The 18,217-nt window shown below is 39.7% G+C and overlaps 1 protein-coding gene across 3 annotated transcripts in view; it reads left to right on the top strand.

The window, feature by feature from the left end:
- Positions 1-18,217, top strand: part of PLCXD2 (phosphatidylinositol specific phospholipase C X domain containing 2) — a 43,318-nt gene that overhangs the window by 12,395 nt on the left and 12,706 nt on the right. For all 3 annotated transcript variants that reach the window (XM_017642337.3, XM_073231696.1, XM_073231695.1), the window contains exon 2: positions 16,466-16,926. In XM_017642337.3, coding sequence (XP_017497826.3) covers positions 16,466-16,926 — 461 coding nt within the window. The remainder of the gene's footprint in view (positions 1-16,465; positions 16,927-18,217) is intronic.

Here is an 18,217-nt window from a genome sequence, read left to right as displayed (position 1 = left end):
TCTGTTTGAAGGACTGCTTGCTAACCTGTTCTGGCTGAAGAAGTCACATTTTTTTTTCAAGGCCAGACATCTAGGAGGCTTTTTATTGACTCAGAACAAAGGCAGCCCAGTGGTTTAAGTGGTCTGTGTAGTAATCATCCAGCAAGGCTCCAGCAGAGAAAAAAATCTTTCTGCCTCTATATGAAAAGATCAGCAGAGACTTTTAGCAGATGCGTGATCTTGTCAGAACACTCCTCTTCCAGAGTGTTTTCATTCACTTTCCCGTCTGTGTATAATGTACAAGTTTCCTTTAAACCCATGTTTTCCTGTAATTTGGATGGATACTTGTGGGATTATCCCTCCTTCTTCCCTTTCCTCTGTCAGCACCTGTTTGAGTCCTTCTTTTACCAGAAAATTCCCTTCTTGTTCTTAAAGGGACTGAGGAGCTTCCTGGATCCCAGCCATTCTGCAGTTTGTCATATGAATCTTAAAATAACCCTGCCCTGTGAAAAATTTCAACTAAGCTAGGTGACTATGAAGGTGTTTTTTTCTTTTTCAAAGTCCCCACAATAAATTTCATAAAAATTTCCCACAAAGCAAATGCCAGCCTTTGGAGTGAAGGGAACTGTCATATAAATGTTAAACGATAAGTGAGGTACTGGCTAGTGTTTTCCATCAATGTGCAGATCCAACACTAACCAACAGGAAGACCATCCTTGCAAAAGTGACGACCTGAAGCTGTGTGAGGGGAATGAAATTCTCCACCAACCTGATAAAATTCTCAGATGAACCAAAAAAAAATACCACCTTCAAGCTTGGGATTGATTTACTTTTTGCAAACATGACGAGTTAGATATACAAGCACATTTTCTGCCTAACTATAGTAGATACAAAAAAACATTTATTTGTAGTGATAAACAATTCTTGTTCAAATAGGGTCATAAATTCCTTTAGTAAGCTGTAAATTAGTTGGAATCATCTGATTCTCAAGGTACAAGAGACCCTAAGGCTCATTTCACCCACCTTCCTAAATTTGCAAATGGAGCAAGTGACCTCCAGTATGAATTTATAATGTGAACTTCGGATAAGTAATCAGAGCAGAACCAGCTCTGGGATTCAAGGCCCTGAGCTGTGGAACTGCCAGGAAAATGGAACTGAGAGAAGGTTAGAGTGCCCTCCTGTGTCCCTACAAAGAAATTCTTCATGCCTTTACAGAATTTAAAATCACTTTAATTTCTCCATCAGTTTTCCTGCAATGGGGTGAGGACCAAGCATTTAAGTCTAAAAATAAACCCTGTGATGACCATGTTATCAAAAATAAATGCTCAATGCATTTGACTTGGTCACTCAGAATGGATATGGAAACTATAATATCCCTAAAGTACTCTTGTGTGGATTGGGGTCTGATAGACCTGGGTTTCTGTACCAGGCAGCCACTTGCAATTTTTATCACACGAAATAGTCACAAAAACCAGTCCATGCCTCAGTTTCCTCATCTGTAAAATGCAGATATCACTGCTCTGCAGGACTGTGGCAGAGATCAAATGAGATCATGTACGAAAAGTGCCCAGCCTGAGCCTGGCATTGGGTACATAACAAACACTCAGGAAACTGAAGTTGTTAGCTATATTCAGATGTGAGCCCCTACCTGCAATTCCAGGGATGCCCAGTGAGTTCATGATGAAGGAACTGAAATGCGGACACTGGGAAGGTAAACAGAATGTCCCTGGGATGCTTTTAACTCTTGGATAAAGAGGTTCCTGTGATCTCTGAGGCTACAAGAGGTACAAGAGACTCCAAGGCTCATTTCACCCACCTTCCTAAATTTGCATATGGAGCAAGTGACCTCCGGTATGAATTTATAATCTGAAGGGAAGGAAAGATATCTACAGGAAAATATACAGAATATGTGATTCCCCCAAAATGTTTTTCCTTCAGAGAGGGAAACTTAAATGGAGTAGGCCAACTGGCTTCCCCAGAAGACGGAATCTCTTTGAGAGGTAACACCTGATTTTCGACAAGAGTCCAGAAAAGAGAAAGCCTCTACTATGAAAGAAAATGTTTGAAAACTACGTCCTATGTATATGGCACTGATCCAGTTCTTTTGGAAGTCTTTATTTATTGAGAGGGTAACCATATTAAAATCAATAAAGAGCAGGGGTGGAAAACAATAGCTGAATGAATTCATCCTTTGATTTTAATTTCCCTTAACTCTAGAAAAGAAGCTATCTCAGCATAAGTCATTGGCAGACTTGTAGTAAACCAAGTCTTTTTGCCCCAGTGAACTTTCAAAGGTTGCCCCCACCTAATTCTCACAGCCATCTTTTTTATGCATGTGGGAGGGAGATACCATTACGTACAACGCAAGAGCCCTTGACCTTTTAAAATGTCAGTGGAAGAATAGACTCTGGCGATTCTGACTGTATTTTCCACTAGTTTATTAGAGAAGTAAGAGAAATAGTCCAATCATGTGTAAGTGGGGAAGAGGGGGAGGAGTGAAGGAACACATCGCCTGTGCCTCTACTTTTTGTTTATATATAACCAGGGGAAAGGGAAGGAAAGATGGGGCTGGTCTCTGTTTTCTAAACTTATTCTAGATGCCACTGTCACTGGGAAATTTAGGTAGGTTATCCCACTGCAGGGGCAAATAAAAGGCTGCCCAGAGTTTGCAAGTGTCATCCCTGGAGTTGCTCATTCTTTCTGGGAATCTGTCATTTTTAAATAAGTGAAATGCAGCATATGGAGTCAAGGCATTTATTATTTATGGAAAATTCATCATCAGGCTCATCTATGGTTATGGAGGAACAGAGTTGGAGCCTCTGAGCCTCAGCAGGGATACAACATGCTCAGGAGTGCATGCTCCACAGGGATACAGAATGCTCAGTCATGCATGCAGCAGAGATAAGGTATCCTCAGCAGGGATACAGTGTGCTCAGCGGTGCATGCAGTAGGGATAAGGTATGCTCAGCAGCATTGCTCAACAGGGATACAGTATGCTCAGTGGTGCATGCAGCAGGGATACACCAGCTATAGAATGCTGCATCTACACAATTGCAGTGCTGTTCTGGGCAATGTGAAGCTTGAGCTGAGCTCTCTTTGTGGTCATAAATCTTTAGTCAATTGAGAAGATATTCCCTGCCTCACAGTTGAAAGTCTCCTATTTGTGCAGATTAACTGAGCAATACATTTTCTGCCTACACTTTATTCTTGGTGTTCCTCTTATTTTCTTCTTCATGCTTTTGTCCTTTTATAAGTCATTTTTCTCCTTAGAATGCTCTAAAATCTATATATCTTGTTTATCATGGCTTATAGTGCTACCCATTATTGTAGAATTTTAATTCCAGCATATCAAGAAGAAGATTTTTCATACAGGGACCTTGTTAAAAATCCACCCCCAATCAAAGAGAAACCTCCCTTGTACTTTCCCACCTTCTCCCCCCTTTATGTGTGGCTGCCCCACACTCCCCAGCTAGGTCTGTACCCGCCTGGACACTCAGGAAGGGATGGTCTGGCAGAGGAGAGGCCTTGGCAGTTTGGGGCCAAGGGTTGGATGGAGACACATATTTGCCTCAGACAGGCTTATTATAGCATCCCTTCAAACTTTCACTTTAAAAAATATTTATTCGTGATTTGAGAATCATAGAGGTGAAATTGTACCACATCTTTGAAAAAAATCCCTTTGGGCTCCTCTCCTCCCCACGGTCTCTCTCCTCATCACTACAGCTGCTACTACGATTCCCTCTTTCTTTCCCCTACTGACTCTCAGCCTCTCAGCCTCCCCTCCTGGCCTTGCAACCTGTCCCTTTCCTTGGCAAAGTGATGTAAGTCTTCCCAAGCTCTGTCTCCAAACTTGTGTACTCTCACCCACAGCTTAATACTTATTGCTTCAAGTGTGTCAAAGCCATTAAAGCCAAAGATAAATATCTCAGTTGTGCTTAGCAAACAAAAGATGCCGTTTACCAGGATTTCCTCTGTTGAGAGGATAGTGTGTATTTAAAATGACTTTTTTTCTTATCACGTGTTCATATGTAAGATAAAGAGTTTACTATGTGCATTAAAAAGAGCTTTTTTTTTTAACATCCTGCCCATGTTGTAAGGAATCACTGGTGAAAACCTGCATCAGCTGGCACAAAATTTGCAGTTCATCCCAGCAATGCTTTAACATCCCTCGTAGCCTGTCCCTTTAGCCACTGCTCTGCTGATGTGCCTCTCAGTCTGGCTCTCCCCAGAGAGCTGGCTGTCATGAGTAAGGGAGATGCTGAAGAGGGTGATGCCCTCCAGGGGAAGCCAGAGACCCACACTAGGGGACCTGGAGTCTGGGGGGGGGGGGGCAGTACTCTCTGCAGATCCAGAGAGGTGTCCCTGTGTATTCCTTGTCACCATCTGAGTCTGAGAGTGGACACTGCTGCTAAAGGAGTGAGAAGTCCCTGAATAGCTCTTCTTCTGAAACTCCACCTTGGTGATAAGCTCCGCATGCAGATTGAGACACGTATTTAATGATTTCTGAAAGTAAGTAGTGGTCTCTCCAAACCTTAGAAAAATTTTTGGTGAAATGATTTTGAGTGGAAATGTTTTGACTGCCTTAGTTTAGTACATTTGAAAATTTTTTGAATTTCTTAAAAATCACAGCAGTTTGAAGGAGCTGTTTAATGGCCTTAATCCCACTTGTTAGATCAATTTCCAAAGAACTGCTTGAAAGATTCCTTAATAGAAATTCTATGAAGACAGGGTCCTCTGTTATCTATGTAAATCAAAGCACAAAACCCTTTTATTTTCTCAGAAAAATTCAACCCTTTCAAATGGCTTAATAAGTCACCAGGCTGTCATCTCTGAAACTCTCAAAGATGGACAGACAACATCAGGAAGAGCTGGGTCAGCCTGACCTCTCAGTTTCTGATCCTGGTTCCATTTGGAAAACTGTTCTCTCTTCTTTGCCTCCTTGGGAGATGGGAGAACATTATTCTCTTTCTTTGGTTTAAACACTTACTAAGTCTTTTCTCTCTCTTTATAAAGCATGATGCTCTCTCTTCTGCTGTTTGCACTGACTGTCTTTTGATCTACTTGAGCCTTTTTTCCTGCCCAAACACCTTCTGGTTATGTGAATGACGGAGTTCTGTTAAGATAGAGTGTAGGTAAGGTTTTTGGTCCTTCGTGTTTGGCCACCTTTAAAAGCCTTTTGTTTTTGTTTTTAGATGGGGGAGGGTCTTTGCAAATAAGATCTTACTAATTGTCCCACAACACTTTCTGAATATATGAATTTTACATTAATTTAAAAAAATAAAATTGACATGCAGTGCCAATTTGACATTTATGCAGCATCAGCGTCAGTGGGAAACTGGCAAGATAGCTGCCCTGTTTCTTGCAAGCTGCCTATATTACTCTGGCCTCACTTGACAGGATATAAGCCGATAATCAGGGGAATAAAATGTAAATTGCAAATCATATGACCTAAAGCTCAAAATGAGATAAAATAAACAAGCCCTAATTGAACACTCTGACTATTCCTAATAAGGAATGCATGCACATGTATTTTAAGACCAAGCCTGCAATGGGCCAGACCAACTGTATTAGTTTTGGTAGAAATAATATGATTATGACCTGATAAAAACCTGGAGTTTACATGGCTCTTTAAGAAATGAGCTCAAAACAATAATTGTCTTTCAATGAAATTTACAGAGTGATTATTATATCTATTAGAAGCTCTCTATTGATATAGTAAAACTACTTTTGTGAATAGTAGATCTTTTTTCCATTCTTTTAAACATACTTCTCCACAAAAGAAAGTGTGGCTTTTTTTTCCTCCCGAATAAAAGTTTTATCTGGATTTCACGTCAGAGGGGCTCATTTTAGTGTCAACATATACACGTGGGCCTGCACATAAATGCCTTGGTAACCGAGAGACATTAGTTCTGAACACCTCCATACACGGCCCTCCTATGAAGTCATGCTAGCTAAACATTTGCTGTAACAACTCATAAGATTTGTTTTACCTGGAATTCACTACTTGAATTAAAAAACCTCATTATAGCGAATTCACATGTGTTGGCAAGCAGAAACCTCTGAGTTGCAGGTCTATCCAGGCAAGAAGATTAACGTGTCACCTCCACAGCTCAGCTGCTCTCCTGATAGGCTTGAGTTGTGTATTCGTGCTCTCAACTTACCATGTTACTGAGTGAAAACGTCTTCTGAAAACACAAAAAGCCTGTGAATAAAATAGGTGAACCCAAGAGGCCTGCAAAGACTAGGATGTGATGAAGCATGTAGGGAGGGAGGTGAACTAACAGAAACTTGGCTGTGCTCATGTCCCTAAGAACTACAGGATTTTCAAATGTGTAAGAAAATAGAGAAAAACTTCTGAAAGTGTTGTTGATACTGATGTTTTATGGAAAGGTTCTTTGTGGATGGTTATACAAGTGTTGGAGTGTTTGAGTACTTGTGAAAACTGGTAGGGTTTTTGATGGATTGGGAAAACATTACTGTTTTTTTCATTTCAAATAATGGATTATTTCCAACAAGCTGCTATCCAACACGTTGTTAGTGAGATTGGATTTGTTTTTCTGGATTTGTTTCTCTATAGAAATCACACTTGAGGATGTCTAATTCTACAGTGTTTAAAAGTTCAAGAATATCCTTGGAATTTTCTCCTCTATACTTTCAAATTGTGTAGTCACTGTATTTATTTATTTCCTAAGTTACTGACATAGGAGCCAAGTACATATAATTTATAATTTTAATGCCAATTTATACTTAAACTATATAATACTGTGATCTGAGTTTACTCCTTGTGATGTTGATTCTGGATGCAATCTAAAATGAGTCACATAAATTGCAAACTTCATTTTTCCCAGTTAACTGCCACAGCAGATCCATAAATACAAATATCTAATACGGTTTAAGACAATATTTTAAAAACAGAGCTATTTGTTTCTCACATGGTACCATCTAAGCAGAAGATGACGTAACTTCCTTAATAATGAAATAATAATGGCTTTATGTCAGAGCTCATCCTGTTGGCCAGGGACTCTTCTGAGGGCTTGCCTGAGTTAATCACTTAGCCTGGATCACAAACCATTGATGTTGGTACTGCTGTTTTCTCATGTTAAAAGTGAGGAAACTGGGGCACAGCCTTTCAGTCACTTAACTAGTAAGCAGTAGAGCCAATATTATGAACATAGGCCCCATGCTCTTAGCCACTGTGGGAACTCCCCATTTAGCTTCCTCAGAGCTATGGTAATTCACCAGGTTAGGCCTCACCATTCTTCTTGCTAGACTGGAATCTTATAAACTTGCCAGTCTGGGACCCTTGGGGCTGACTAGGCAGGGAAATGGCTTGCTGGTCCTGAAGTTGGTCCTGGATATGTCTAATAGAAATAAAAGGTAACTGTGAGAGAGGAAATCAAGTTGGATCCAACCCATTTGTATTCTGGGAGCAGGGGATGAGAATAGAACCTTCTAGTACTAGGTACCTTATGGATGGATGTTTAGTGAGAAGAAGCATGAGAGGCATTTAGAGATGGGCTAATTAGGTATAAAAGATATGTAGGGTAAGAGGTCCAGTCCAGACAAGTCAAACATCCATTTGGCTACTAGGGAGCTCAGTCTGGAGCAATATTTCTCAACCCTTTGTTCTTTATCACCTCATTAATGAATCTTTTTAACCATTTTTGTCCTGCTTATTCACCCCCACCCCACCCCAACCCATACACACACACAAGCAATGAAATTTTATTATCACAGATACGCTATATATCTGTTTAGGGACTCTGTGTGGGTGGGTGTGTATATCTGTATTTTATACATAAAAAAAGTAAGAATTTTTTCATCTCCAAGAAACAGTTTTTGTACCCTGGGATCAATGTCACCCCACTGAGAATGCATGGGGTGAACCCCTAGATGCATTAATCCATACAATGTTATATGAATCCATTCAGTGGTATATTGAGTGGATTATAACACAGGGTAGGAGGGCGGGCTTCAGTGAAAAGACTTGGGGGGTGGGGGCTGATGGACATTAGAGTTAGAAGGGCTCACCAAAGTCACCGTAGTACCTAAGGGAAGTGAGGAAAAGAGATTTTCTTAACGTGAGGCCAGGAGTTCTTTGACAGGGGTCACCATCCTCATCTCCCCAGAGATGTGATGGAGGAGTTTCTCTCTCTCTCTCACATATTCTTCACTTAACTCTCATCTCATTCTTTGCTCCATGACTGTAAGTATGGTCACCATGTAATTTGAAATCCCATTGTGTTATAATGAAATGTATTGTTTCAGAGGGTGTGGTTTGAGTTCTTTGTTTTATTTAGAGACAAGGTTCCCAAGAAGATTGCTTTAAATTCTTTTTATTTAAGTGAGTTCTAAAAAATGGCTACTACTCCAATTTGTGAGAAATAGGTAATGAAAATGCTCTAAAAACTGCTGTATGCTCACTTGAGATCTCCTAATTCCCAAATAACAAATCTAAGAAGGAATCAAGTAGCAATTGGTGATCCAGATAAAGAGCAAACTCCTTGTCCTTAGTCCTCACAGGGCTAGCTCATTTTTCTCATACCTGGTCTCTTAGATTATTCTGTAACCTAATGCTGTCTAAGAGAAAATAACTATTAACATTGACCAAACATCTTGCTAACCTTTTCCCATTCAAATCTTTTTCCTTGTGATTTTTTCACTGTGACTTTGTTCTGAACTTTATAACCCAGAGCACATCTCAAAGGCCCTAATTAACCCTAAACTACTTCATCTAATCATTTATTAGAAGGCATGATAAGGAAATATCCAATGTTTTCTTCTCTTATGTTTTTCTTCTCCACTAACAAGCAATGGTTACTCAGACTAAAGAAGAAAAAGCCTCACTTTTGTAGGGGTGAAATTGGGGGTGATGTCAGTGTAGAACATTAAGGAAGAGCTTGTATATCATTTCCTAGTCTTCATGGAATATTCCTGAGATGAAAACAAAATTCCCTACTCCTGGTCTGAAAACAGTCATCTAATATTTGGTGCCTATTATCTCCTAAAACTTTATTGAGTCCATTCTACAAATGAGAAATATATAGGAGAAGGAAATCATTTGTCCTTAGTCAAGAAGTATATTAGAAACAGCATGTTATTCCAGGGATGCAAGGATGGTATAATATTCATAAATCAATCAAAATCATATATCACATTAACAAAAAGGATAAAAACCACATGATCATGTCAACAAATGCTATTTTGCCTGAGAGTTTCAGCCCTGGGCAAAGTCACTACAGATTTGGTGAGGTCAAGAAATGATAACATAATGTTCTTGGGGTAAAAGGGTTTGCATCCGGCTTGATTCTCACAGGGGTAGGTCAAGCACTAGGATCATGTCTGCATCCAGCAGTCGTAAGTCCATAATCCACCTCTGTCTCTGCCTCCACCAAGATCACTAGGAGGGGCTCTTTATATAGTGACTCACTCAACAATCGTTTATTGCCTATCAGTGTGGAAGCATTAGCCTAGCAGCAGGCCAATTACATCATCACGTAGTAGAGGGTCACTTGAGGATCTTGGCCATAGGAATTTCCATTTTCCCAACAGATGTTGAAAAAGCATTTAAAAAAATCCAACATCAATTCATGATAAAAACTCTCAACAAAATGGGTAGAGAGGATATGTACCTCAACATAATAAAGGCCATATATGACAAACCCACAGCTAACACCATACTTAATGATGAAAAGCTGAAAGTTTTTCCTCTAAAATCAGGAACAAGACAAGGATGCCCACTCTCACCACTTTTATTCAACATAGTACTGGAGGTCCTAGTCATGGCAATCAGGAAGACAAAGGGATAAAAGGTATCCAAATTGATAAGGAAGAAGTTAAACTGTCACTATTTACCAATGACATGATATACATAGAACACGCTAAAGATTCTACCATAAAACTATTAGAACTAATAACTGAATTCAGCAAAGTTGCAAGATACAAAGTTAATACACAGAAATCTATTGCATTCCTATATACTAATAATGAACTACCAGAAAGAGAAATCAGGAAAACAATTCCATTTACAACTGCATCAAAAAGCATAAAATATCTAGGAATAAATCTAACCAAGAAGGTGAAAGACCTATACTCTGAAAACTACAAGACACTCATGAGAGAAGTTAAAGAAGACACCAATAAATGGAAATCTATCCCATGCTCATGGATAGGAATAATTAATATCATCAAAATGACCATCCTGCCCAAAGCAATTTCCAGATTCAATGCAACCCCTATCAAAATACCAAGCATTTTTCAATGAACTAAATTAAATAGCTCTGAAATTCATATGGACCCACAAAGACCCCAGATAGCCAAAGCCATCCTGAGGAAGAACAAAGCTGGGCATTATTACTCTCCCTGACTTCAAGCTATACTACAAAGCTATGATAATCAAAATAGTTTGGTACTGGCACAAGAACAGATGCAATAGAGAGCCCAGATATAAACCCATGTATGCATGGTCAATTAATATTTGATAAAGGAACAATGAATGTACAATAAGGAAAAAATAGTCTGTTCGATAACTGGTGTTGGATAAACTGAACCGCTACATGCAAGAGAATGAAACTGGATTACTGTCTAAATCCACACACAAAAGTAAACTAAAATACATCAAAGATCTGACTGTAAGACATGAAGCCATAAAACTCTTAGAAGAAAACATAGGCAAAAATTTCCTGAACATAAGCATGGGCAATTTTTCCCAGACATGTCTCCTATGTCAAGGGAAACAAAAAGTGAACAAGTTGGACTACATCAATCTAAAAAGCTTCTGTACAGCAAAGGACACCATCAGCAAAACAAAAAGGCAACCTACGGTATGGGAGAATATATTTGTAAACAATTTATGCAATAAGGGTAACACCCAAAATATATAAATAATTCACATGCCTCAACAACAAGAAACAAATAACATGATTATAAAATGGGTGGAGGACCTGAACAGACATTTTTCCAAAGAAGAAATACAGATGGCCAACAGGCACATGAAAATATGCTCCACATCACTAAGTATTAGGAGAAATGAAAATCAAAACCACAATGAGATATGACCTCACACCAGTTAAAATGGCCACTATCCAAAAGACAAGACATAACAAGTGTTTTCTTGTTATGTACACTGTATGTACAAGGAAACCTTGTACACTGTTGGTGGGAATGTAAATTGGTACAACTGCGGTGGAAAGCAGTATAGAGATTCCTCAAAAACTAAAATTGAAAATATCATTTGACCTAGTAATTCCACTTCTAGGAATTTACCTAAAGAAAACAAAATCCCTTATTCTAAAAGATTTATAAACCCCTATGTTTATTGCCACATTACTTATAATAGCCAAGATATGGAAACAACCTAATAGATGAATGGATGAAAATGAGGTGGTACATACCCACAATGGAATATTATTCAGCCATAAAAAATGAAATCCTGTCATTTGCAATGACATGGATGGATCCAGAAGGTATTATTTTCAGTGAAATAAGCCAGGCAGAGGAAGATAAATACAATATGATTTCACTTATTTGTGGAATATAAAAACAAAGCAAAACAAAATGAACAAAACAGCAGTAGACTTATAGACACTTAGAAGTAACTGGTGGTTGCCATGGGGTAGAAGTTGGGGTGGAGAGGGTGAGCAGGGAGGGTGATGGGGATAAAGGAGTACAAAAATTTTCAATCATAATATCATCGGATGGTAGTACAGCATGGAGAAGATAGCCAGTGATTCTGTAACATCTTCCTATGTTGACATATAGCAATCGCAATAGTGGGAATGAGGATTTAATAATATGGGTAACTGTTGAACCACTGTGTTGTGCATATGAAACCAATTTAACATTGCATATCAATGATACTTCAAATTAAAAAAACCCAGAAAACAGCATGTTAATTTTTCCATGTGCTTTTTGGGATTTGCATGTATAGACTAAGAATGAGTCTTGGCAGTGATCCTAACAGCTTTTGGATAGCTACAATTAATAATTCCACAGGGGAAAGTGCCAACTAACAGCTTTGGGTATAACCAAAGGATGAAGTAGAGTCAACTCTGGGCTCTCAGGTGGGGAAGAAATGAAGTTAAGTCAAAAGTCAGAAGAAATAAGTTGTGGTCAGAAAGCAGGATATTGAATTTTAAGATTTTAGAAGTGGGTGATGACAAAGCTTAGGCTGTGACCAAGAGAGTGAATGACACCTACTGTCAACAAAGCCTAACTTATCATCTCCAGGTCACCCAGTAGATGAAGAACAGGACTTCAAGTGCAGAAAAAAGAATGTTCCACACTCTAAGTATTTAAGATGAAGAATTTCAGAGAATTAGCCTTCCTCCCTCTAGTTTTTAACCAGCAGGGGATGGAATAATAATAAGAGTTTAGCACTTAACTATGTGTCAGCATTGTTCCAAGAACCTTGCACACATTCCAATACTCACACAATTTTTGTGACAACAGGTGCTATTGTGCCCAAACTACAAATGAGGAAACAGAGACATCGAGTAAGCAACTTGCCCCCAACATGGGTTATAAATGCAGGAGAGAAGATGCTGTGGTGAGAAAACATTTTACAGAAATTATCTGCAAAACAAGTGCTGCGATCCAAGAAAAGGCTTGCCTATCAATGTATATTGCACACCAGCAGATGGTGGGCACATGTAGAGGCCTGGTGAAAGATGAGTCAAAACTAATGCACTGGGACCATGTTGAAGAGGCTCCTAAACACCAGTGTTCAGAGTTTGAACCTGATTTGGAAGGAAGGAGGGACAAGGAAAATGACACAATTAGCACTCTATCTTGAGATGATTAACTTTTGCATATGAACAAACGGGAGAGATTGGAGTCAAAGGACACCAGTTAGGGTCCTTTTGGTCTTGATTATGTGACAGGTAATGAGTGTATGAACCAAGGGGGGTGGCAGTTGATGGTTAAAGGAAGGGACAGGTTTGATATATGTTGCAAAAGTCAGATGCAAAGTTTTGGTAATGCTGAAGAGAGTGAGGGAGCGGGAAGCATCTAACTGGAGTCCAAGGTTTCAGGTCCCTATGACTGAGGACACTATTGGCAGAAATTCAGGACAGGCACTTTGTGGGGATGAGAGGGACACATCAGTACCAGACTTGGAAAATATGTCATCTGTTGTATGAGCAGGCCATCAGGTGGAAGCCCAGAGCAGGAAATTGAAAACATAAATTTGGAACTAAGAAGAGTCTGGGCTAGAAATGAAGCTTTTGGTGCTGTCTGCATGGTGGTGCTGTTGGGAGCTTGGAGAGTGGATGCAATCTCCGAAGGTGGGAAAAGGAAACATACAGAGAACAGATCCTTGGAAAACATTTAAATTTTAGAACACAAAGGAGGAAAAGTAGCCAGCAAAGGAGACAGAAGGAGACTGGCAACAGAAGGCGAGTAACATCTAGAAGTATGCAACATGGGACACATGGGGATGGAAGGTTCCCGAAAAAAATCTGACTTAACAAACCTTCTGAGAAGCTGAGAAGAATTAAGCCATTTGTAGTTGTTGACTCGAAGGTTAGAAGGAAGAAGAGTAGCAACAGAAGGGTGGGAGGTGTCCTCAGATGGGAAAACGGCATAGAGCACAGGAGCCAAAGACAGCAGGACTGGCCCATGTGTTCAAGAATTTGACAGCAAGGAAAAAAGAAAAGACAGTCGCTTGAAGGGGTAAGACATGTAAGAGAAGGAGCTTTGCTTTATTTTAAGATAAAGGGTACCACTTAAATGCATTTTAGACATAAAGGAGCCGTAGGCAGGGATGAGTGAAGACCCGTAGGTACTGCCGAGTAGTAGCAGCAAAAAACACTTCCCAAGGCAGAAATCACAACAGGATGAGGTCCTAAACTGTTTTCTCTCTTATTCATAAGACAAAGCAGAACTCATGGAGTCACTATCCCTAACAACTCCCACACTGCAATTCTCTTAGAAACTAAGGCAAGGACCAATGAAGCACGGGTTTTTCCTGTCTTCTGGGAGAATGCATGAATTTAATCTATATATCCCAGGGAGAGGGGGAGAGGTAGCCCTCACTGTGGACAAAATCTTTAAAGAGTAAAACAACTTCCATCAGTGCAGGGGGAAGGGGAAACTTCGATAATGAACTTGGGGTGTTAAATTTTAGGATTTTCTTTTTATAAATACTATTTGCAGATTGCATAACTTGTAAGTATACTATGTGCAGGAGAAGGGAGGGCATTTTTATCCTGTTCTTTAAAAAAGAAATAGTTAAATGCACATAAGTACTTGAATGTTTCTTTACTCACTCTATATGAGGCAAAGGCTTCTGGAAAAAAAATAAGTAGAAAGGCAAAATATTGATAATGGTTAATGAGTGATGGCTGGCTTTCATGGCCATGGGCCTAGCTAGGTAGGACAACTGCCCTAAAACATTCAGGAAACAATCTGCTCCACTGTCCTGTCCTTTCCGATCTAGAGGGGTAGGAGGCAGTGCTGGGCACAGGATGTTAGAAAGGAAAAGAGGAAATGGAAAAGAGAGCAAAGAGAGACTGTGTTCCCAGGGACTGTGCATGCCCTCCCTAATCTGTGGGGTAGGCTGGGGAACATGTGTGTCCCTGTGCATTCAGAAATGGTCTCTGGGGCCCCATCGCTGTCATTGCTGCACAATCCTCAGACATGGAGAAAAGCGCTGGAGGTTGTTAGCACATCTCCCTCTGGAAATAAAACTGGGCTCAGCACCAACAAGAGAATACCAGAGGGGATTTGTCTCTCCTCTCTGCCTGGATAATGGCTGTTCCCTGATACCCAGGGAAGAATTAAATTCAATGCTTGCCTCGCACTATATTACACATTCAAACCTGAACAGCTGGGCTGCTAACATAATTTAAGAAGAAGTGATAACTAGCTGTTCAACATCTGTATATAATGTATTCATAAAAAAATCTCTTAATGAGGAGGTATAAAGATTTTCTTTTTCTCTATAACCAAAGAAAGCAGAGCATTAGGGAAGTACCCAGTGAGTCTCATTAACAGAGACAACCAATATGGGAAATCCGGAGGGACTTGCTCCACATTTCTATTAGTAATGGCAGTTTCTTTTTTTTAACCTGAAATATGCTAGTAATTTTCATTTTTGCAAAAGTAACTTTGCCTAAGGATTAATAAATAGGCTTTTTCTTAATAGTTATGGAATATCTTCCATGTTCTAGGGATTACATAAAAACAAAGAACACTTATCTCCTTTTTTGTTCACTTGATTTCTGAGAAAGTAAAATAGTAAAGCCATTCCAGATTTAGATTTATTTTCAAGAAAATAGGAATAATAAAACATAAAACAGTAGAGTCTCAAAAATTTATGTTAGAAATGAAATGTGTTCTCTAAAATGTAGCCAGAAGGATAACTGGTAACAACTTGTGTGAATTAGAAGTTCTGATTCTCATACGGGTCATAGTGGTTAAGAACAAAGTAGCATCAGGTCACAGCTTCTCCTCCCAGATTTTGCTCACAAAGCACAGCCACCCATGCAGAGTCCCCAGTGTCAGAGCAAGTCATAGAGTTAACTGACTCATAACAGCTGTCACTAGATAGAAACGAATAAAAAAATGTAAGGTTTTGGTTAAAGATAATTTTCACCTTAAGTGAAATATTTTCTCACTTCATATTTTCTCACTGTAGTTAGAAATGGCTATTGTGGCCATATGCATTTTATAACAAGATTATCTCAGTGTCTAGGAAAATATCTACTTTCTCTCCTTTAAGACAGAGGAATGGAATATGTATTTGATTAATAGCAGATTCAGCTCATTAAGATCCGAATTCAAAAAGAGGGCCATAAAACTAACCTGTGTTGAGCTCTTAAAAATGTTTGATCTGTCAAGAAACCATTCCTACTGACTCAGATGTTTACAGCAGTAAAATAGCATATATATACAATAGCATGAAAAAATCATGTATATAACATTTTTTAAAATTCTGCCTTTTCTACAATTTAAATGCCTTATTGCAGTAGACACGGGGTTCCCATATCCTTTGTTCCAATGGCTGCATGAATGAAGTGGATATGCCAATGTCAAGGATTCTTCTATGAAAGACACCTAAGAAACCTCCAGTTTGTCTCTATTGCAAATATTCTTCAGCAAACATCTTTGTTTTTTTCAAACATTAGTTTATTTCCTCAGAATAGCTTTCCTGAAATGAAATTACTAGATCAAATGGTATGAGTATTTTAAAGCTCCTCTTTCCAAACGTATTTCTAAATAGCTTTCCAATAGGGTGTCTATTAATTTACCTTACACTAGCAATATATGAGAATTATAGTTTTACCCCAGGCTTAACAAACTTAAATAAGACTGCATGACTTTTATTTGTGCTTACCTCATTCCTAGCAAGCTTGAAAATTTTGCAAGTATGCCTTTACATCTTTGGTGTGTATTTGTGGCTTTGTTGTTTTGTCTTCTTAACAGTTGGCTTAATCCTCCCAGCTCTGGTCTCAAATGCTTTCCTCGCCTTTATTGCTTTGCATAGGCTCCCACGATTCATTCAGCTACTGGGTAGATGAAAAGTCCCCGGTAGGGCCTGACCAAACCCCAGCTATCAAACGCCTTGCCAGGATCTCCTTGGTGAAGAAGCTGATGAAGAAATGGTCTGTGACTCAGAACCTGACGTTCCGAGAACAGCTGGAAGCTGGGATCCGCTACTTTGACCTGCGTGTGTCTTCCAAACCTGGGGATGCTGACCAGGAAATCTACTTTATTCATGGACTTTTTGGCATTAAGGTCTGGGATGGGCTGATGGAGATTGACTCATTTCTTACCCAGCACCCCCAAGAGATCATCTTCCTGGATTTCAACCACTTCTACGCTATGGATGAGGCTCATCACAACCGCCTGATTGTCCAGATCCAGGAGGCCTTTGGAAACAAGCTGTGCTCGGCCTGCAGTGTGGAGAGCATGACACTACAACACCTGTGGGAGAAGAAGGGCCAGGTAGGAGGGAAGGGAGACGAGCTTCTGAGGGTAGGAGCATAGCTCTTTCCACCTTTTCCATATCACCGCTGTGAGGCAGCTCACTCCAGAGCTCTGAGGTTATGGAAGGCCTAGATTATTTGGAATATTGAACACTGGAACCCTAGTTCCTGGGCTCCAGGATAGCTCAAGAGGCTCCCCTGGGCACCAGTGAACTGGGATTAATGCCTGCCAAATATGTACAGTTTGTCAGGCAAACTGTTCGAAGCATCCCAGCTGACTTTGAATGGCCTGGCCAGAACCAGCCCAAGGTAAAGCTTTGAAATTGGACCAGTTGGCCATTATCATTTTTTAATCTCCCAGAGAATCTGTTTATACTCTCCTAATGCCCCGCAGAGATAGGCTGTTCCATCCTGCCTTCTACTCAGTGTCAGGTAATCCCTGCCAATTTTTTTTTTTTTGAAATGTAGTTGACGCACAGTGTTATATTAGTTTCAGGTGTACAGCATAGTAATTCAACAATTAGCTCCATTATGAAATGCTCACATGGTACGTATAGTTACCAGCTGTTTCATGATACAAAATTATAACAATATTATTGACTATATTCCCTTATGCTGTACTTTCATCCTGCGACTTATTTTATAACTAGAAGCTTGTACCTGTTATCCCCTTCACATATTTGTGCCCGCACCAAGATACCGATTGATAACTAAAAGGATTAGCTGACAAAAGCATGTAAGTGATTCATTGCAGAGGTGTTAACATTTTCAAAGGCCTTCTTCACAGAATTTGGGTCATAGAGGGAGAGAGAGATCAGGAAGGAAGCACCCTACAGGCCCCGGGCTGGAAGAGCACGCCCCAGGTTGCTCAAACTGAGAAGAGCTTCTAGTCCCAGGCTCATGACGGGCAAGAAAAGGAATGTGAACCTCAGAGGTACAGTTGACCCTTGAATAATGTGGGAGTTAGGGGCTCTGACCCCCATGCTGTCAAAAGTCTATGAATCCCAAAAAACTTAACTATTAATAGCTATTGACCAAAAGCCTTACTGATAACATAAACAGTTGATTAACACATACTTTGTTTATGTACTGTATTCTTACACTAGAGTAAGCTAGAGAAAAAGTGTTTTTCAAATTGCCACAACCCCCCCCAACCATTTTCCAGTATACTTATTGAAAAAAATTCACATATAGTGGATCCGTGGGGTTAATAGCCATGCTGTTCAACAGTCAACTGTATTCTGCTCTGATCCCAAAGAATGATAGGTAGTGGGAGAGGAGAACTTCAAAAAAGATCGGAGTCCAATTTA

Source organism: Manis javanica, chromosome 3 (genome assembly GCF_040802235.1).
Source record: "Manis javanica isolate MJ-LG chromosome 3, MJ_LKY, whole genome shotgun sequence".
Classification (NCBI taxonomy): Eukaryota; Metazoa; Chordata; class Mammalia; order Pholidota; family Manidae; genus Manis; species Manis javanica.
The sequence above is the reverse complement of the archived record's forward strand: the minus strand, read 5'-3'. Positions and strand labels throughout refer to the sequence as shown.